The sequence below is a fragment of the Podarcis pityusensis genome (genome assembly GCF_964106645.2).
Source record: "Podarcis pityusensis genome assembly, chromosome: 7".
NCBI classification, from domain to species: domain Eukaryota; kingdom Metazoa; phylum Chordata; class Lepidosauria; order Squamata; family Lacertidae; genus Podarcis; species Podarcis pityusensis.
The window spans coordinates 41,685,201-41,707,734 of NC_138031.1; the positions used below are offsets into that span (position 1 = coordinate 41,685,201).

General features: G+C 41.0%; 1 protein-coding gene and 1 long non-coding RNA gene across 27 annotated transcripts in view; one reads left to right on the forward strand and one right to left on the reverse strand.

Moving 5' to 3' along the window:
- Positions 1-5,835: 5,835 nt before the first annotated feature.
- The window catches only part of DTNA (dystrobrevin alpha), a 190,010-nt gene continuing 173,311 nt past the window's right edge, over positions 5,836-22,534 (reverse strand). For 24 of the 26 annotated variants that reach the window (XM_081013829.1, XM_081013811.1, XM_081013831.1 and 21 more), the window contains 5 exons: positions 19,807-19,966; positions 17,815-17,904; positions 16,989-17,157; positions 14,176-14,308; positions 5,836-9,588 (listed from right to left, as the gene is read on the reverse strand). In XM_081013829.1, the coding sequence (XP_080869955.1) occupies positions 9,427-9,588; positions 14,176-14,308; positions 16,989-17,157; positions 17,815-17,904; positions 19,807-19,966 (714 nt within the window). In that variant the 3' untranslated portion in view covers positions 5,836-9,426. Of the gene's footprint in view, positions 9,589-11,889; positions 11,933-14,175; positions 14,309-16,988; positions 17,158-17,814; positions 17,905-19,806; positions 19,967-22,534 lie in introns of all 26 variants that reach the window. The other 2 variants (XM_081013830.1, XM_081013812.1) reach the window with 2 other exon arrangements.
- Positions 19,973-22,369, forward strand: LOC308481473. Its single transcript, XR_013988700.1, has 2 exons — positions 19,973-21,473; positions 21,859-22,369. It is a non-coding gene; the product is annotated as an uncharacterized lncRNA (long non-coding RNA).

The following is a 22,534-nucleotide window of genomic DNA, read 5'->3' on the forward strand; positions in this document are numbered from 1 at the left end:
AAAATACGGTATATATACAGTCAACCTTGGCTCCAGAAGTACCGTAAATGTTCCAGTTTTCAAACCCAGAAGTAAATGTTCCAGTTTCCGAATGTTTTTTGGAAGTCGAATGTCCGATGCAGCTTCCGCTGAGTGCGGGAAGCTCTTGCAACCAGTCTGAAGCTGCGATTTGGTTGTCAAATGTTTTGGAAGCTGAACAAACGTCCGGAACATATTACATTCGACAACCCAGGTTTGACTGAACTTAAATAGGTTCAGTCCTCTGAAGTTAGTAGGCTTAAACTATATCAAGAGCAACTATACCCACTTTTATGTTATGCTGATCACACAAAACCAGCAAGGGAAAGCAGCAGTGATTTTATCTCTATTTACTCATTTAAAAGGCTGGTAGCATACCCTTCATTGGTTCAGGTACCAGAGTGGGGTAGGGCATAAAATAAACAACAACAGATAGGTAAACATGTAGTTAAAGCTAACAATATAATCAAGGCATAAGATCATAAACTAATTTACAGTTGACTTCAAATAAACCATTTTGAATTGTTCTATGCAGCAAACCACACTGGATTCATCTTTTTAAAATGCCCTTTAAAATCTGCTTTATCAATTCTCAAGTTATTCCTTGGTTAAACTTTCTAATTATTATAGCCTTCCCTGGTGCCTGCTGAACTGCAGATTGAAAATGAAGAGAAACATGGATCAAATAAAGGAACCCATTTCCTAAACCAAACTGGAAAAAAAACATCTGTTACTGCTGGGGGGGATGGGAGGAAATGGAGGAAAACTGTACAGAATTGCCTCATTAAACAGTAACCTCTTTGTGGGTGCATCACATGTAACAAATGGAGCTGTTCAAAGCTCCAGTATAAAGACAAATTAAAAAACAACAACACAAATCAGTGCTTGTCAATTTTTTTGTTTACTATCAGGAAGAGGAGAGGAAACAATATATTGTTTAAAACATAAAATAGATTTTATTTCACTTTATCAAGACTTTGAAACTTTTCTTGCAAATATTACAGTTGCACACCTCTGTAGCTTCTCATCTTTGGAATGCTGGGCTAGCTTCATGCTCTGGCACTGGGGGGTGGAGAGCAGGCGGGGGTGGGGCTGGCGCGCATCCTGGGGGTGTGGCATGTGTCCTGGTGGCGTGACATACCGTGTGCAGGGGCGTGGCGCCCAGCGTGGGCAGGGGGGGCCCAGCTGTGATGGCACCCCACTGGGATTGCACTGCCAGGGGTGGTGTGCCCCCCCGCACTCCTCTTCCTCCGCCAGTGCTTAGGAGGTGACCATTTGCTTATCTTATTCATGACTGTGGCATCCACAGACCAAGCCCTCCTGGTTGTTCCATTGTCCACATAAGCCATGATGTGGCAAACAGGAGGTGGTACTTTTGTGTTGTGGTGCCCAACCTTTGGAATTCCTGAAGTATGACAGGTGCTGTTACTAGTGTTTAGGCATCTGTTAAAGACCTACTTATTTAGCCAAGCATTTGCTGATCTGAATGCCTAGCTTTTAATTATAGGGTGTTTTCTAGTGTGGATTGCTGCATTTATGAATTAATTTAATTGCTGTTCTAGCATAGTCATAGCATGTTCATAGCATAGGGATGCGGGTGGTGCTGTGGTCTAAGCCACAGAGCCTTGGGCTTGCCGATCAGAAGGTCGGAGGTTCAAATCCCCACGACGGGGTGAGCTCCCGTTGCTTGATCCCAGCTCCTGCCAACCTAGCAGTTTGAAAGCACATCAAAGTGCAAGTAGATAAATAGGTAAATGGTGGGAAGGTAAATGGTGTTTCTGTGCAATCCTCTGGTTTTCCAGAACCGGCTTAGTCATGCTGGCCACATGACCCGGAAGCTGTCTGCAGACAAACGCCAGTTCTCTTGGCCTATAGAGTGAGATGAGCGCCGCAACCCCAGAGTTGTCCGTGAGTTGACCTAATGTTCAGTGGTACTTTTACCTTTACCTAGCATAGTCTATAAACCTCTCCCTGGAATTTATAGAAAGGCTGCCATACAAATATTTAAAATAAAATAAAATAAAATAAAATAATAAAATAAAATAAAATAAAATAAAATAAAATAAAATAAAATAAAATAAAATAAAATAAAATAAAATAAATAAAATAAAATAAAATAAAATAAAATAAAATAATAAAAGCATTTGGGAATAAATGAACATGTCAAGTTCCAATCCAGCTAACATTAGTAATTTTTAATTCCTGTTGTAACCAATGGCACAAATTCCATTTCTTTCCATTGACCTTGAGGCCAAACTGTATGCAATGCTGTTCATGCAGTTGCGAGTTCTGTGAAAGTAATTTGAAAATCCGTCCCTTTCTCTCCTCTCCTCCACTCCTCCCATCTGCATCAGGATAGTGGTAGGAGAGCTTTAATCCTTTGTCTGTCACTGAGGTACCAAAACAGATTGGGAATCCTAGTTTCACCTGGATGAGAAAGGAGCTCTCATTAGAGCAAATTGCAGTCATTACTAGCTAAGGTGGATTGAAACTTGTGTGTTTACATCATCATAATTATTTGAAGGAGCAGCCAAATTTATTGTATGCAGATTATGTAGAAACCTGTTTTATTACCAGACCAGCAAAATGCCTGTCATTATATTTGTAAGGATCCCCAGGAAAGGTGCCAGAGATCATACAATCAGGAAAGCAATGCCTTCCCTTATAGAGATCTTCTCTATTGAGGCTAGCCAGCTATAAGAACTCAGGTAAATAGAAGTAGAGCAGAATCATTAAATTTGTTTATTCAGCTGATTCAGCAGAAACTGTACAGGGTAAACAATACTTCCATCACTTGTTTACTGCGACTGGGGACATATCTCACCATTTTTTGCATGTTGGCGATTAGATAGTTTCACATTCCAAGTTCTTTCTCAGTTAAGCACACCCATAAGAAAGGGAATGTTGCATGCCTGAATTTCAGTGTAAGCATACAAATTAGCATGGCTGGCTTGATAACATTTACTTGGAAGTAAGCCCCTTTCATTTATTTATATAGAGTTTTGTGAATCATCTTTCTATAAAGTATTCAATACCTTCCTATATAAAATGTAAATAACCAATGAACTATTGAGTTTTACATGAAAAACAATCACTTTTGAGTTAGATCCAGACCAAGTGAGTTGAACCAGGTGGTCTAATTGAAATCAATGGACAAGTGAATTATTGCTTAAATCCTACTGATTTCAATGGGAACGATGTTCAAGTTTCCTTACACTTGATCCAACCCAATGTCATTTTAATTTCATATTCCAGGAAACCAAATGATTCATGCCATACTGCAAAGTTGTTGCTGAAACCTAGCTCTCATTCCAGGCCATAAGCAGCTTCCCCCCAGTTTCTTCCTCAAAGACTGCAGAGGGAATGTCCAAACAGCAGAGTCCCCTTGAGTGTTAATTATTCTGTTTTCCAAACCCAGTGAGGCTTCTCCAGTCAGCACAGAAGTTTTGGGATATGTGATCATTTGTTTGGTCTTTGAAAGGAAATAAGACAGTGTAAAGATTTAACCACCCCCACAGAAACTTTTAAAATTACAGTGCATACAAAATGAAACATTTTACCCTTGATGTTCTAAAATTGAAGAAAACTCTCCAGGTTCTAAAGAGCGTTGCTCAGAACCGCTGCCTTGGAAACAGGGGCAGACTTGGGGCTTGATGCCTTTGGGGCCTGCACTGGTTCTGCCCTGGGGGATAGAATTACCTGTGCTGGCAGTGGCTGCTGCTTTCTTTCAAAGCACACCTGATACCTTGGCCTTCCCTTTTCTTTTCTTCAGCCCCACATACCCATGTGGCTTTCAGCCAAAAAGGAATCCATGTGTTACATGGCTTGAATGATTATCCCAATTAACTAGAATTGCTTCCAATCTGTGTGCTACTCCTTGAACTGCTTTGTTCCCACAAAAGAGAATCTGGTGTTTCCAAGCTGTTCCTGATGGCAAACCTAATTTAGCCATAATATAATTTTCTTTGCTCCTGCCTATTTGGTTAATTAACAATGCAGTCTTATATATGTCATTTGGAAGTAAGTCCCATTGTTTTCAATGTTGCTTCCTCCCAGTCTAGAATTGTAGCCTTAATAACATGCAGTTATTAAAAACATAGCAGCCTTGGCAAGAGGAAAAGGGATGAGGGAGATAGCAATTCAAAGAAAACTCATCTCTTATTAGAATTATAACTACCAGGACACCACTTCTCTGAAAGTATATTCATAACCAATCAAGACAAAATATCATCCATGCTGTTCCCTGCAGTATTTCTCTGCCATGATGCCCAGACTGTGGAACTCCTTGCCCCTGGAGTTCCCTGTCCCTTTCCTGAGGTGATTCTAAACACTGCCCAAACTGCAAAATTATCTCTGGCTACCTTGCTGTTCGGGACGGGGTGGCGCCGATAGGAAGGTCTGCAGTTCGAATCCCGATGACAGGGTGAGCTCCCAGCTCCTGCCAACCTAGCAGTTTGAAAGCACATCAAAGTGGAAGTAGATAAATAGGTACCGCTCTGGCAGGAAGGTAAACGGTGTTTCCGTGCGTTGCTCTGGTTTTGCCAGAAGCGGCTTAGTCATTCTGGCCACATGCCCCGGAAAAACGTCGGCTCCCTTGGCCAGTAAAGCGAGATGAGTGCCACAACCCCAGAGTCATTTGCGACTGGACTTAACTGTCAGGGGTCCTTTACCTTTACCTTTCTGTTCACTGAGGGTTTGAGACCCATCGACTACCCTCACTTGTTGTAACTGGCCAGTCGAAGCCATTTCTTGAAGTATGGCTGCTGTCACTTAGTGACAACTTCTAGGAGCCACAGGTGAGAGCTGAGTGCAGGGTGGGGACCAAAGGCGGACAAACTACCCCACAAAGAGCATGGCATGTCCCCGACCAGAGGTACTGTTGTTTAGTCGTTTAGTTCTGTCCGACTCTTCGTGACTCCATGGACCAGAGCACACCAGGCACTCCTGTCTTTCACTGCCTCCCGCAGTTTGGTCAAAACTCATGCTGGTAGCTTCAAGAACACTGTCCAACCATCTCGTCCTCTGTCGTCCCCTTCTCCTTGTGCCCTCCAACTTTCCCAACATCAGGGTCTTTTCCAGGGAGTCTTCTCTTCTCATGAGGTGGCCAAAATATTGGAGCCTCAGCTTCAGGATCTGTCCTTCCAGTGAGCACTCAGGGCTGATTTCCTTAAGAATGGAGAGGTTTGACCAGAGGTACTACCTGTCCCCCAACACCCCATACATCCAGGACGGTTGGATGACACCTTGTATGCCTCCTTCCAGCAACTCCTGCAGCCAAGATGGTGTCAAATGTATTGCTCTGCTTTCCTTTGGACCACATCAGTGCATCTGAGAGGGGGGTCATGTCATCTGCCCAGGCTTGCGTCCCTGGGAGGTCACTTTGGTATTGCTAATGCAGCGGTTTGACTTTAACCCCGGAGGCACATTCCATTGTTCCTTGAGGCAGACAGGTGCCAACAACCACCTTGCAGTTAGTAATTTTATCTGCTTTCCTTTTGGTTTTGAATTACGTTATTGCCATTTTAAATATTTGAGATTATTTTTAATTGGCCAAACATAACAATTATTTTTTCTTGGCAACGTAACATAATTATGAGTGGTATTCAACTCAGTTTAAGTCAGAGTAGAGCCACTGAAATTAAAGCACCCAACTTGGTCACACCCATTGATTCTAATGGCTCTACTCTGAATAAAACTTACCGTAGTTGGAATACCACCAATGTTAAAATAGGAAGGTAGGGTAGAAACCATTTTATAAATAAAATTTATGAGTGAGCCTGTAGGCCAGTGTAAACAACAAAACAGAGTCTTCTTGAATTACTTTTAAAAATTATTTTTTTTTAATGAAGAAATAATTCCATTCCAAAATATAGACACACAATTAAATAGTTTAATCACTTCAAAATATAACATGTCCCCAGTAGGTTTGAACACACGCACGCACACACAAAACAATACTTAACAACAATACAAAAAAACCCCATACAATAATAGTTCTGTTTACAATACCAATGAACAATGTAAAATTTGTAGTGTGAGTCTGTCTGGACTGGTGTGAAATAACAGTAGTTAAAAACATCAGACAGTAGCCTCAAGATGTAACTCTTCATACATTTTTGGTTCACAAGTAAGATGCCCTCTCTTCTCAGGACACAGCAGCGTGCTCGTTGTTCAAGGCTCCTTTCACTGAATTGAACCAACCTAACTGTTGCAACCTGAGGTTGCAGTATTTACAATAAATATCTACAGCAATTCCAAGAAACTAATAAAGATGGGAGAAGATGATTAAAGTAAAGGCAGACATCTGTGCTAAATAATGATGCAACATTTTGTCTCATGCATATAAGAAAATACATATTATCACAACAAAGGCCACACACCTTTTAATGCAGTTTTTAGTTAACATTACTACTTACAGAGAATCTATTCTCCATCTTTCCTTTCAACATTCAAGAATCATATTCCTCTTCACATTCTCATTCCTCTCTCTTAACTACCTTTCCACTGACAATCCACAATAGGAGTTTTTGGCTGCAGTAACTGGCCAGAATTTTTTAATAAAAGGCCAGTTCAACCCTTTCTATAACTTTAATGTTCACAATCCAAACCAAGTTTAACAAATAGATGAGGACTGAGTGGGCTAAAACATAGACCCATTTGGGACAAAACTTTCATCTGACCACTCTCCTACATGTGCATGTGTGTCGGTTTTGTGGGAGGTGATGCCTTCCAGTGTCACCCTCTAGGCATATCTGTCCCACTAGACACCCACATCTGTGCATAATGTTTAAATGGGGCACCCACACATAAAATCCAACTCATGGAGGCCTGAATAGCACAAATAAAACCCAGGAATTGAAAATGTGGCCTGGTCACAGAATAACATCTGTGGAACTTTATCACATGTACATCTTTATTTAAAGATGCATTATAATGACCGATGGCCTTGGAGGTTGGTTGGTTAGTTGGATGGATGGTAGCATTGGATAGATGGTGGCACTCCTGCTCCCTACGCAACACATGCTGCAGAGAAACTGGGGGAAGTACTGTCCTTGCTGGGCCACTATCAGCTCAAGAGCTGGGTATTATTGTAAAATGAGGTTTTTCTTTGTGGAGAGGCAAATTAAAAAGTGCTTAATCTTAGAGTTCCGGAGCATAACAGGCCACCTAGAGCACTGCTTGGGGGTTATGTGCTGAAACCAGGCTGAGAGAATGAAGACGGCAATAGTGCTACATAAACCTTGAGATGTAAGACTCATGCATGGATCTTACATGCAATATAGGTGTGCAAATAAAATGTTTTAAAGCAACGTGGTTATTACTCCCAACTGCAATTATGCGACTGGATTTGGGTCATTCAGACAGAGCTCTGTTCTTGTCCAGTTTGTCTCTCTTCAGGAAACACCTGACTGGAATCCTGAGCGACATGTCAGCAAGATTTCTTAACACTGTAGTGGTTTTATCTGCTGAGTGCTAGGCACTAGTAGAGTTCTGGTTCCTGAGAGAAGGTTACAGGAGAGGTAAGTGGTCACAGGTTATGTATAACCTGTGATGTATCTACCTGTTGGCAGATATGAACAGGAGTAAGGATTATTTATTGCAAATGTTGGGTTAGGGAGTGTCTCTATGTAAACATATTTTATATTCTGCAGTTGTCTGACTCGTGTGATTTGACTACATAGAGACAGTGCTGAAACATACACAAGGAGGAAGGTGGCCAGTGGTAGCAATGATTTCATGCATCTGTGAAAAGTACTAGTAACTATTTTTAACCCAAGTAAGTTTGTCCAATCCTTATTTCTAGTAGAATCAGAAGAGGGATTAAACTTCTAATTTGGACAAACTCTGTAGTAGCTCTTTGGGAGAAGCTTTATTATGGTTAATGATAGGACATTTTCTATGATGTTTCCATGAAACATGGGATTTATAAAACTGAACCTTTTCCAAACTGACATCCACTATTAGAATTGCTGTGCCATGTATTCAAAACCTTAATGGAACCCTAGAAATTTCCAGTTTACTTAATGTTTTATTCCTAGCTAAAATATCATTGGTGTGAGTTGCTACTGGCTAACTCAATGCATACCAATGGCTGGGAAATCTCATTGCAACTCCCCCCACCCTTTTTATAATCCAGATGGATGCAAAGGCTAATGGTCTCTCTCCTCCCTGTTATATAGTTGAAATAGGATGTTAAGTGTTACTCAAAGAGACACCTTTGTAACCACATATAGTTAGTAGGACTGTTCTCCCCTCCGTCTTTTTCATAGATATACTTAGTATCCCCATTCAGTCCTGAAAGAAAGTCTCATTACACATTTCCAAGAATGCATGCAGAACATCTGGTGGTTGGCTAAGGCAATGCACATTCAGAAATAAAATAAAATAGTTGCAAGCGCACTTTTAAAGCCTGTACATTTAAAGCTGAAGGCCTCAACAAACAGGATATGAAGGATGGAGAAATGTGAAAGAACACATGCTTACTAAAGTTCTAAAACAGCTATTAAACAATACTATGAAAGATTATACGTTAACGTGAGTTAGTTTAGGGATTTTATGGCACCTGTGGTTTATAAACAGCTTTAGCAACGAGTATTTCAAAACATAGTTCACAGTTTTAAGAAGATCTGTGCTGATTTTAAAAACTAGATTCTATATCATTTGAATGTTGCCTTTTGTATATGATATCTATTTGAAAAGAAAATATTTACACTAACTTCTATGGCTGATTTGTTAGATTACTTTGAAAGAAAACATTCCTAAGTTATGTAGTAGCCCTAAATCATAGAGATACTTCTTAGTGCATTTTGTACAAGTCTTTTTTCGTTTCTTTTTTCTTTTTTGCAGAAAGACTGTAAAACAAATTGCAATCTAAGTCTGCAATCCTGCAGCTGGACATGTGCATTGAAGTCCCACAGATACTGGCGGGATTCAGCACATACAGCTGGCTGGAGGATTGCAGCCATAGTCTAGTGTCTGGGCTATAAATATGTACACTCAGGAGTATATTCATTCAGTGTTAAATGCATCATTTGTAGCTTTTAAAATTTCCTCTGTGGAAAAACAATGTACAGTGTAGGAAAGTGTTCTAAAATCTCAAACTATTCAGAAATCAAACTCCTAATATAAACAGTATATTAATATTGTCATTGTAAACTGAAGAGGTTCAACATTATGTGCAAAGGGCTTAAGTGTTTTGTTAGTACTGCCATTAACTGTAATAACGGCATTTTGTTTCAGCCTGTGTTCTTCACCAGTAATGAGCCATGTTACATAGAATGTAGCTGATATAAGTTAGCTTTAAATAAAAAGTCTTTTTTTTTCTCTTCAAAACAAACACCTACAAACTACAACTGGTAGAACAAAAATACTGTGCTACAGTCTTCAAAACTAGTTGGTTATCTTATGTCAGAGGGGCTGCATGTGCTGTGGTTCTGCTTCTTCTGTGAAGCTGGCAGCCAGGCTCTCTCTGTCATCCGTCTGAGTGCAGCTCTCCTCCTCCTTCTCTTCCTCCTCCTCCTCCTCCTCCTTTCTTCTGTCACTTTCATTGTCCATTTGACTGCAGCTTTCCTGTCAATATATATAATATACTGTCAAGCTTGCATAATCCATATTGGCAGTGCAGGGGGAGAGAAAGACGTATTAAAAATACACAGCCCTTCTCTGATCCATGACGTACATGGAGTTCCTGCACCCACACACATACACAAAATTTAAGGACGGTATCCTGCTTTTCAAAGGCAGCCCCACATACAATGCATTGCAGTAGATAAATGGGTTGTTGCTTAGCGCATGGATAAATGTAGCCTGGCTCTCTCTGTTCAGAGACTTTGAAGAGACTTAAATTTGACAAATTTTCTATAGATTGGACCATGCAACTGAATTGCGGACTCGTGAAATTAATTTTAAGCTTCCTGAAACAGAGAAAAGTGTGTATTTGTTTTACATTATAAGCCACAAAGTGATGTTAAGCAAACCTTTTGGAATAATCTTATGTTGCTATTAAAGGGTATATTGGTACAATTCTTTTTAAAAGAATGTTAGAATTTGTCCTTCAGTATTAAAGTTGCCTGGTGTAATGCAGGATAAAGTACAGTATAAAAACACAACCTTGCAGGTTATTTTTTAAAACAAATTCTGCCATAAGCAATCACCAACTGTATCTTAGCCACCTAGAATCTTGTAACACTATTTACATAATGTTTTCAAAAGTATAGCAAGCTGTTGCTGGCATATGATGGATAACACATTTTAACAAATCATAGTAGTGGCCAGTTTGATTGAATCCAGATGGCACATTTCTAAACTGAAATCAGTTGAATCTAAATAAGAACAATGGTATTGGGCCGGGTTCCATATCATTCATCTTGTTACTTAGGGACAGTACATTTGATATCCTGGGATGACAGTTTTACCTTAACAATATGATACACTCCTCTTCAGGTTGGTAACTTTACCAGTAATGTTCAGCAAGCATAGGTTGTGACTTGGCACTTATAATATACAGGTGGAGTAAAAGCATGGAGGTGTACAAGAACATATTGAGCTGTACACATTGCTCGAGTTCTGCTGTGGAAATGCTAGTTTCTATAGAAACTATCATTTCTATAATTTCTGTAATACGCATAACTACAACGTGGAAATAGTATGTGGGAGAGCCAGTGTGCTGCAATGAACAGAATGTTGGTTTAGGACTTGAAAGATCCAGCTTCAAGTTGCCACTCAACCATTAAGCTCATTGGGTGGCTTTGCATCAGTCCCCATCTCTCAGCCTAACCTATCTCACAAGGGTGTTTTTGAAGGGAAAGGGGGAGGGGCGTGTACTGTGCATAACACCTTCAGCTCTTTGAAGGACAGGTGGGCTAGAAATACAATACATTAAAAGCACCTTTGAAAGCAGCAAATTAAAACCTGCAAATTAGAGAATTATAACTGGGGATAATTCTGAGTGATGGCTTGAATTGACTAGTTAATGCATGTAGCAACCTGCAAGGTTGCGCATGTGTTTTAGATGGTACTTAAATTTAAAAGTGCCAGCTTTCAGATGAAATCATTCCACTAGACTAGGTGTTCCTAAACTATGGTCTGTGAGCTTCATTCAGGTGGGCCATCTTCATTCAGATGCTTATATTAAATATCCATATTGATTTTTAATTGCATTTTAATTGCCTTTTTTCTTTCTCATATTCTATGGAATGCAAACTGTAATGCAATGCAATGCAATACAATACAATACAAGAAAGAAAAGAAGTACTAAAAATACTATTAACAGTCATATAACATCTAACACAGCTGTTACAATTGCTACAACAGGAACAAAAATCATTAAGTGATCCACCAAAACCATCAACAATTTTCAAGTGGTCGGGGGGGGGGTTTAGTTTGAGCACCTCTGTACAAGACTAAAGGTCAGAAACTGGCGGTGCATGGGTTCAGTCTGGTCCTTGAGGGGTGCCATAGGTTCCAAAACTGCTAGCCTCTCTCTGTTTCTTAAGGGAGAGGAGAAATATGGGAGGCAGACTCTTGGTGTGGAGAAACTGAAGTACACAAGCAAACGCAGAAACTCGTCTCACTTAAGCCCCTGCTTGCCTTGCCAGTTGCATTACAAAGTAAAAAAGCAAGAGAACAGGAAAAGGAGAACCACAGGAACATGCCAGCAATAGGAGGATCTAGCAGTAGGAGAACTACTGCTACACACTAGTCTCTGTGCCCAATTCTAGGTAGCAGAAAGGAGAGGAGGGAAGAGAAGGATGTCTGAATTTGGCAACAGTCCACTTTGGGCTTGAACAGTTCTCTCCTTCACACACAACCAGTTCATCCTGCCTGTAAAACAACCTGCTGACCAGAGATCTAGACTAATATAATACTTACTTGAGAGGAGAGTGATACTAGTTACTTATCCTTGCAAGCTGACCTATGAATAAAAAGAGAGTGAAAACTGAAGATGTGAGCAGCCAAACCAGCGTAGCATTCTGGAGACAGCAGTGGACAAGAAAGGTGAGCGAGTGTTCACAAGCAGTAACACTACACATTTATAAGGAAGGAGGTTTGCATGCCAGGTGATCCTGTAAGAAGGCTGCTGTTCTTCTGAATACAAAGGTCATTTACTACAAGCACCAGAGCAGAGAGAAAGGAAAACTCTCTAATTCTTGTGCCTAGACCTTCTATAGTTCAGTGCCTTGTAGTATAAAAGGAATGTGATTTCTTTGACAGGCAAAGTTCATGTAAGTTCAAACCAGTCAACTGTTCATTTATAAAGTAATTTTCTATGCACATATACAGTGGCGAATGTAAATTTTGGGGGCCCTGAAGCTAGAAGCAGCATTGAGGTCTAGGTAACTATTGTTATCTTCTTCAATGGGGTTGTTTCACAACAGATCATCATACCTTTACAACATCCATGCTACTGACTCTCAAACTTTGGGATTGTTGAAATATGTACAACCAAAAATTAATCAAATTGAGTCTACTAGATTTTTTAACAATGCAGACTAAAGTTTCTTCTGGGGTCCCTCTGGGATTAGGGGCCCTGAATATTAAGCTTCATTGGTTTCATAGCAGATCCGCCCTTGCACATGTGCCTGGAACACTATCTTCAAGGAATCTAACTAGGCCAAGGACTCCAGCCTATGATACAATCCTTTCCTTGATTTATGCCTGGTGGGTAACAAGAGGATTTCTATGAACTATCTTACGCCAGGAGTCAGAGCAAGGATGGGTTGCTTTCATTTTAATCCCTGGGATACGGCACCAGCTGCACAGGAAGCAGCAGCGTGGTCTGTTCCTGACAATGTGCTCATAATGTGACGCTATCACAGTTTTTGTGCTATCATTTCATGGCGATTGCTTTATGCGATGCATAGTTACAGCCATGTCGGGAGCGATGTTGTATTTAGTAGGTAGCAACAGAGTTGCTAGGGGAAAATAGGAAACATAAGCAGCAGCCTTACACAGAGTCAGGCCATTGGTCCATTGAGATCAATATTATCATTGTACTGACTGGAAGCAGCAGCTCTTCAGGGTTTCAGGCAGGAGTCTTTCCTAGCCTTCCCTGGATATGCCAGGGATTGATCTTGGGACTGTCTGCATGCAAACCAAGTGCTCCACCACTGGTATCTTCCCGGTGGGTGAGTGGCCATGGCGACAGTGCCTGCTATGGCTGCAGACTGCTATGGCTGCATTTTTTTTACAGTGCTGGGAGGGGCACAGGATTCCAACTAGCTCCGCTTTGGCATAGTGGCAATCATTTTACAGGTTGGATCGGTCAGTTGGTTAGAACATAGTGCCAACAACGCCAAGGTTGCAGGTTTGAGTCCCTTAAAGGACAGCTGCATATTCCAGCAGTGCAAGGGGTTGGACAAGGTGGTCCTCAGGGTCCCTTCCAACTCTATGATTCTATGAGATATCTTCTATGAGAAGTGATATGCAAGGAATAGACATCTGCTACTTAGATGTTTTGGTAACTTGAACATATGTTTACCTAGACCACAGGACTGGACTACCTGTCTGCTGATCCTTTTTTCATTTGTTTGTATGTAAGTATGCATGAGGACTCTTGAGATTCACTTTTATGATAAGAGCCCCTTAATGCAGAAGGGCCACAGCCTAACTTTCTTTGAATGAAATAACATATAGAGCTGGTTTCCATATGCATATCATCACTTCGTTTCTCATTGCTTCATTACTCAAAACTTGATTGCGTTGCTCCGTTGAGCACATTCTTTGAGCTGGTGATGGATAACATGGAAGGTCAACCTTCAGAGATTAAATCAGTGATGGCTCATTTACACATGCAAATCTTCACTCTATTCTCCAGCTAAGTGCCAAACATGCACACGTGAGCCAAGCACCACTCTATTGCAAATCAGTAAAAACAGTTGGCAAAGCACATTGTTGACAGAGAATGCTATTAGCATTTGTGATGCATCAACTAACAGCCTGTTGAGGTTAATGTCAGCCTTGTTCAGTTCAATACCTACAGCACTTCCTGATTACTCACACATAGAAACATGAATGAATATAATACTAGTTGGAATCTGACGCCTCAGCTCTACAGAGAACACATTTGAGATCCAACCGAAATAGAATCCAGCACAGTGTCATTTGTGGATTCTAATTTTACCTAGATACTTTGCTGAGCTCTCTTTTTATTTTTACCTGATAAGCTTCATCCTGCAGCTTTTGTTTCAAATATTCCTCCATCTTGAGCTCATGCTCTAGCTGGCGAACAGAGTCATTTTCATAGTTCTCATCATCTGCTCTAACGTAAGGGTCTCCATCTTCTGTAACCCTAAAGACAATTATTAATAAACAGCTTCCTAAAATTTTAAAAAATGCTAACATTCAGAACTCATTGCGTTTTCCTCATGAACTCTGAAAGGCAAGTCCTGTTTTGTGTATTTCTTAAAAACTCCATATACTGTATATTTTTTCAAAACAGAGAACTTATTTGTTTACACATTCACATTTCATCTTTCAAATGGATCTGTTCATTCACAGAGAGATTCCTACTTGCAGTGCCTTTGGGGATAATTACTGTATGCTAGACCCTAACTACTGTTCTGAAAAATGAATTCCTAGACTGCACCATGTCAGCCTAAAATGTGGAGGCTGCATTTGCTTCCTTACATAATAAATAAATACTATCTGTGTGTTGTAAACTAGAAATATGATAGATTTCTACTGGCAGGGAGTCTTCTCTCTCTTACTTCGAAGAGACAACAACATATGAGAATTACAATATGATCCTCAACACCTGCAGTCTGAAATGGTATAATCTAGGAAGGAGATAACGTAGCCATCTATGTCAGAACTGTGTTTATGATTCTAGTCTGGGTAGGAATTCACAGCCGAGAACACAGGAAGTACCCTGGGGGAAAAGATAAGCACTGCTTTCTCTAAAGCACACTCACTAGCCCAGTTAGCACATAACATTAAGCCAAACTGTGGCTAAGCATGAATGAGCAAGCGTTCAGGTACTCAGAGCTAAGATCATGGGTGCTTTATTCTTTCCACAAAATTTCTCAGCTGCATGCCACCAACTGAGTTGTCGAAAGAAACCCACTGTTTCTGCGCTACCCAAAGCAAAGTCAGAGTTTGGCTTAGCAGTATGTATTAACCCAGGCTTGCAGTTTGTCTCCCCCAAACAAACAATGAGCAGTAAACCAAGAACATGCTTGATTAAACATACTTAGGATTCTTTTGCACAGTGTTAGTTGATTTAACAGTGCAATCCTATGTATGTTTACTTGGAGGTAAGTCCCACTTTGTCAGTAAAGCTTACTCCCTAGTAACCACACTTAGAATTGCAGCTTAAACTTCTGATTAATTGAATTAAAACATGCATATTTAAAGAAATCACAAACAATTCTTTAATCAGAACATCTCCTACTTTACTTTTTTTATTAATTTCAGCAACTGAAATACTACTTAACACCATAGTTTTTAAGTTGTGCACAATGAGATTACAAAAAAAGATACAAAGATAAAATCAGTTAAAACTAAACATAAAGTAAAAAAGGCTAGCTTAAGATGCCTGCTAAAGTTTTTAAAAAGTCTTCACCATGTACCTGAATAGAGGAGATAAGGCATAGGCATGTATTGGTATGTATTTTTCCTACATTTGTGACTCATCAGTATGTCTTTAATGCTTTGGCATAACTGATATGCAGAATTTCTCTCTGAATCTGAGACGAAGCAAAGTTCTGCAAATGTCATATTCTACATTGAGAAAGACTGTTTTGTAAATGGGAGGTAAGGCAACACTGGAAATTCTGTATACAGAAATTAGGTTTAGATTGTCTTGGTAGTGACTGACTTTCCCCCTGCAGCTAGAATGGCTTTGTCCTACTGCAAATCCACCTGCTTAAATGGTGTATGCATAAAGATCGAAACTGAGCAAAAAAATGCAGAACACTTGACACTTGATTCAGGTAGGTAGCCGTGCTGGTCTGATGCAGTCAAAATAAAAAAAACAACCAAAACACTTGAGGAAGAGTGCAAATAAGAGATTTATTTGGGATAATTTATTAGAGACCAAATTCCAGTGATGGCTTTTAATTAAGGTCTAACATACATAAGTAGAAGGCAGAGCAGACGAAGGGGCCATGTATTACAGGGACCCTGCTGGGGGTGCAACCTGTTTCTGTGTCCTCTATATATACAGACTGAAGGGATAGCTCAGTTGGTAGAGCATGAGACTTTTAATCTCAGGGTCATGGGTTTGAGCAAGACTAGGGGCAAAGTGGCCATGATTTCTACTCTTAAGTACCTGCATGCTTGCTCATTCATGCTTAGCCATGGTTTGGCTCAGAATTACATGTGAACCAGGTCACAGTATGTGCAGAAAGTCAGCAGTGTGGACTGTGCAACTGCTGTTTTTGTCTACTCTGTGAACCAATAGGGGCCAGCAGTTTGTAAGGATTAGGAGTAATAGAATTTCTAGAGCAGTTTTTGTTATGTGGAATGGGAAGGGGAGGCTAATTTCTGAGCCATTTCCCCTGTTCCCTTAAAGGCCCATGACTTAGGCTATCACCTCACCAAGAAGCTAACCAGGATATCTCAGGAATTAGAAGGGGGCCCAGGCCTACAGCCTACCACCCCACAAACATATAACAATTTCCACTGGAAATATTCTTTCCCTCTAGCTGGAGGTCAGCAATTGCTATATTCATCTCCTAGTAAAGGGCTCTGCCCTGAAAACAAACTCAGTTTCTACATTTATTTGCTTCAGTGCTGAATTTCCAAGTTAAAATCACTGTTTTTCTTTTGAAGGCTGTGAGATTCATAAAATGGATTTAAACACATTAGCCCTCATTGCTATTCTTGACCTAATATTTGGTTAAGAGAGCAACTCCATATTACATGTACATACCACATTTGCTTAGCTTCAGAGATGGTTTATTGAGACAATATGGAATATATATTCTTTAAAAAGGAAAGAGAGATAAAGAGCACAAGGAGTTACCCACATATCACTGCGGATGGTGCCAGAGGCAGCTGCACTGTGAAGGTATCCTGGCTTCCGGGCATGAATCTGCGCAAGGAAAGCCTTTTCAGAAGTTGGCGATGGAACAAGGTCATCAAAATGAGTCCGACCAAACTCAGAATCCACATTACTCTCTGTCTCACTTCCAACTTCTGTGGGAAGAAAGGCGCCAACATGAACTCTAGGAAGTTTCTCTCATGTTTCTAGCACAGACTGCCTTTACACCACCATCCTAAATGGCTATAAACACACCAGTTGCATACAGTTTTTAACTAAAGTGTTTGCTTACTTTACTCATGTACTGCTGATACTCATTCTGACACATGCACAGAGTATTTATTGTGTAGCAGGTGTGATTATTTAGTGCACCTTGACATCCCTTAACTACACAGGCATTAGGCCAATCCCCATGCTGATTTCCTTTAACCAATGAAGGGGTCAGCATGGGCACCACAGTGCCACAGCTCTAACAATGGGTTGCTGCCAAACCTTCTTATGCAAAACACTGCAGAGTTTTGGATCTCTTTTGTTACCCATGTAGCGTTAAACTATGCAACTCTGCTTCAAGAGTAAAAAATTGATTTTGTGTGTGAGTGAGTGGGAGAGAGAAAGAAACTCTTAGCGTTGCACTCTAGATACCTTGGATGGGGGCAACTGCCTTCAACAGAATTTGCCACCCATTTCTCCTTACATATTAAAAACATCTTCTATGTAACATACTGTACATCTCTTTTTGTAGTCTATAAACATGTTTTTTTAAAAAGAGTGTTGAATGGTTAAATATTAATTCTGCTTTTAAATAATCAGACCTGAGTTCAGTTCTTTCACCAGAGAAGACATAGTGTTGGTGATTGAATCTGCTGCTACCAGCAAGTCATTCCTTAAATTTCTTCTTGAACCTGGGAAGACAAGCAAAGCTTTATGTTCAGAGGTCTCCTTACCCCCTGTAAGCTTAACAGCCTAGAGAGTGTAATTAAACTGCAGTGCAGTAAATGAAAAACACATTTTAGATCTATATTCATGTAGCTTTTATGTGGACGTGGTTTCCCCTTTCCTACACCACACAGCAACCACTGCTCAGTGTTTCATCTAATGCTGGTGCCACCAATCTAGAATAAAATATAGACCAGGATCCAAAGGAATGGGATATCCAGTCTGCTTTCCATGTCACAATCAGCTTTGGAAACTCAGAGGACATTCCAAAGCAAGGTTTGCTATGGTGTTGTGATCAGCCAACGAAAACAAAACCTCAGACAGTTCATGGTGCCTGCCCAAGCCTCAAAAACCCAGCTTCACTAAACTCATGTTGGCCACTGGTCTTAAACTGGTAGAACCAGGGTAGGGGATGTCTGGCCCCACAAATATTGTTGAGCTCAAGCTCCCATCACTTCCTGCCAGAATGGCCAATAGTCAGGGATAATGAAGTCCCAACATCATCTGAAGGGACACAGGTTCCCCATCCCTTCCGATATAACTTTCTAATGAGCTAGTTCCATGCTGAACACTACAAAAACAAACAAATAAAAAACAAACCCCATTTTCCACTGAGTTAAAAACAGCAACCTGGCTTGTAATCCTTCCCATGCTTATTCTTTATTTGCTCTGGATCTTCATTGCTTAAGAACCAAATACAAAATTCATATATTTTGCATTTTCTAACACAGTTTCTCAGTGTCTTACCCGCTTCCTCCTCCATTGCAAGCTTATACTTTCAGCAACTGTTTACTGCTCCAGCCCACATGCACTATCCACAAAGACTGAGGAGGGGGATCTTCTTCAGCCCAAAGCTTACATTCCCCTGTGGGCAATCTTCCAGAGACTGCATGCTGGACTGGTGACCAGGGCCAGAAGCAAAAAGCAGGCTGAGCAGTGGAGGGACTTTTAACCCTTTCTGACAGCCTTTCATTGAGGTTATATTCCAGTGGAGGCTATGTTCCAGCCACACAATTCAGAATTATCCATCCATACACCCCCACGTCTTCTTCCCACCTTCTATCCAGGCAAGCAAGAAGCATTAGAACCCAAGGACAATACACATTCAGACAAGAGCACAGAGCACAGTCTATGAGAGATGCAGCCTGGGGAGGGTGTGTGGCCTGCAGAGAATTCTGAGGTCCAAATACACAGCCTTGGAGGATTGTATTTGGTCCCCGGGCTCTGTATTTGGTCCTCGCCTCTGACTAAAGCAATACAAGGGAATTGGTGCTCCTAACTAAAGAATCACTTTGTTATAGGGACTTGGAGGCCAATGAAGAGGACTCGGAGGAGTCAAGCAGCTGGCATGAGAAATTATCATGCAACAATGTAGCACATTATGAAGAAGTATAATTGCTATGGCCAGAGAATACAATGCATCTTTATGTACACTTGATTAATAGAGGATGTTGTGTCTGTTGCAGATAATCTGGCTTGTTTAGTTAGTTAGGCCAAATCTTTTCCTCATGCTTTTCATTATGGTGAAACAATACTAACTTTTTACAATTGTTTTATGCTATTAGGAATCCTCTCACTGATACCACTTGTTCTAAACACAAGCTTTTAATTAGCCTAAATCGGGGTGCCTTCCAGATGTTGTTGGAGTACAGCTCTCGTCAACCCCAACCACTGGCTATGCTTCCGGGGCTGATCTGGAGGCATCAGTTGGCTATGCCCACCTTAAATGATAAAAAACTCATTTGTAGATGACATGGCATATGTACGATAAGGGAAGAAGTCATTGAGTTGCAGGGCATCTCCCCCACCCCTGCTGACTATTCCTAAGCACAACCACTTTGTAGCAAAGGATGCTCTGCACAACTTACCTTGCGCAAAGGCTTCTTGCACATCTCCTCCCACGCCTGTCAGAGAGTCTTGAGGGGTGTGGGCTGGAGTCGAGCAGGCAGACGCAGATCTGATGGGCATAGGAATAGGCCGGCTGATAGTGTGGCTGGGAGAAGAGCGTGGGGAGCCTGCCCCTTGGGTCTGGAATAAAAAGGTTTGCTAAGTGGGTTAAGCACGACTTACAGCAGAGAGCGCCCCAGTGCTGCCATCGCCAATTATATTCCTACTGTGCAAACAGTCAGAAAATGCCATGTCATGCTGAATACTGGGATCATCCTGATGGAAAGCGAGCACATCAGTCTCTTTGTTAGTTAATAGGGTCAGGCGTGCATACTAGTAAAACAGCAGAAATGCAAAAATGTAGTGAAGTAAGACAGGAGAAATGGCCAAAAGGATAAGTTCCAGGGTTCAAATGGACATTAAAAAAACCCCATATATGGAACTTCCACCCCCCCATGGAAAATATAACAATGTTATATTTTATATTTTACATGTTAACAATGTGCATAGTAATACAATACAGTCTTCTATTTTGCATTATTATTATTACTGTTACTATTATATTCTGCTTAATGCCAAAATAGGCTTCTAGGTGTTTTACAAAGTACACAAGAAAAGTTACAAAGATGCAGAGGTCTTTGCATTAAGAAGACTGGGAGTCTTGGATAGAATTGTTAGCTTTTCTTACAGAAAAGAACTGTGTTCAAAACTTAGACGTAGGAACTCCTTTCTAAAACAAATACTAGAAGTGTAGGGTCCTGAAATGGACCCAGTACTCCATGCCATCCTCATGCCCAGTGCTTCTCTGCCCTGGCTGTCTTTCAATGGCTTCTGCTTATGGTGGTGCAAGGTGGGGAAGGAAATTGCTAAGCGTGATGATATCAGGTCACACTTTCTGCTTTAATTAAAGCTTGTTAGGAGATGATGCAAGTTATCATTGGCTGTATGTTTAAGGCAATGCACAGTTTGGCCGTAGAACACAGCACAAATAGCTATTGTTAGGAAACAAAACCAAACAGCAAACCCCAGTATGAGTGCATGCAAGCCTTTTATGTGAGTCTAAGGAGGGTCTCTCCATCCTGGACAAAAGTGTTTTAACATCAGTCATAAGAAAGACCTGTAGTTGGTCAGTGAAAGTGAGCAGAACACGTCACAGAATACACAAAGATCTTATACTCATCGATTCTCTACCAGCTAATCTTGTTTTTCTCATCCCACATAGGGAGCAGCAGCAGGTGGTTTACTGAGCCCCACCTGGTTGCCATACAGAGTTGATGAGCAGCATTCAGCTTGGTGGGTTACAGGTTTTGCAGACCTGCTTTAGAGTTACAAACTCTATGCAAGGAAGGGGAATGGACTGCAGAGATAGGAGTCTATACATGGAACTAATGAGTGGTATTCAACTAAGTTTTTCTCAGAGTAGACCCATTGAAGTTTAACATGTCTTAGGTTAGGGCCCCTCATTTCAATGGGTCTACTTTGAGCAAAACTTAATTGACTTTGTTTACTTTTTAGAAGTAGAGTACAGTTGCTAATAGGCTCATAATGGTAAGTGGACAGTGAAAGAGGTGTGGTCCATTCTTCCAAGTTCTTTCCACAGCAACACCCCACTTTGAAGTCACTGTTTTGCTCCTGATGTGGCAAAAATGTTTGGGAATCCTGGGAATTTGTAGGGAAACTGTCGCTGGGCTGAAGTGACATCTAAGCTACTTCCGCCAAGCCTGGGGGCACTCCAAGCTCAGCTCACTTACTGTTTGAGGGCTGCCAACTCCCGAGAAGAACAGTTCTGGTGTTTGGGTGGATGGGGCCCTCAGGGCCAGGGACAGAGGCTCAAATATTCTAGAGGGTAGAGTTCAGTGGATTCTGATATACTGGGGTAGAGCCTAGTGCAAAAATGGTCACACCAGGTGAGGTAGTGGTGTGTTTGTGGGGCAAAAGGCTTCGTCCCTTGATTCCTGGCCTTGAAACTGAGAGACCTAGGCAGATAATTGTTTTCCTTTCAGTTGCTTAGAAGAAGGGATGAATGGGGGTAGATTGAGAGCTTGCAGAGTCGTGACAGAGAGTGGATTGTTTCAATTCTGCCCTACCAAAATTCTGAACAGTGTCATGGAAGCAGGAATGGTTTCCTCAGTTCACTCTAATTCAGTAAGGCAAAGGTAAAACCCAACCCAACACACTGTATAGAAGACCTTCAAATGGAACTGGGGCATTCAGCTGCATTTTTGCACTAGCGCAAGGCAGGAGGGAACATCCTCAACCCCACACCAGAAACTTCTTTTTATTTCTGGATTGTCTTGAACCTGCTGTAAGTTCTGTGTCCACTCTGGAATTACTATCTCCATTACTGGAAGCCATGGTTCCAATGTGGATTTCTGTATGGAGATAGCTCCTTTCTATCCCTTAACTGCCAACCCCACAGTTTACACTGCTCATAGTGGCTAGAATCTTGATGCCCAGATAAACACTAGTAGATCCTGGAGAAAAGTATGGGAGCTGCTTTGGGTTCTTAGTTCTGGAAGTATCTATCTGGCATTTATAGGGTTTTTTTTTTAATTTATTTTAGTCAAGCTCACACTGCTGTTACGTCTGCAAACAGACAAATCCGTTTCCTGTTACAGCAGCTATAATTTAGACAATGACAATTTTAATGAGGAATGTCATCTGTATCTTCTCACTGAGTGCACTGATAAGAAACTAGTAGTAAGATAC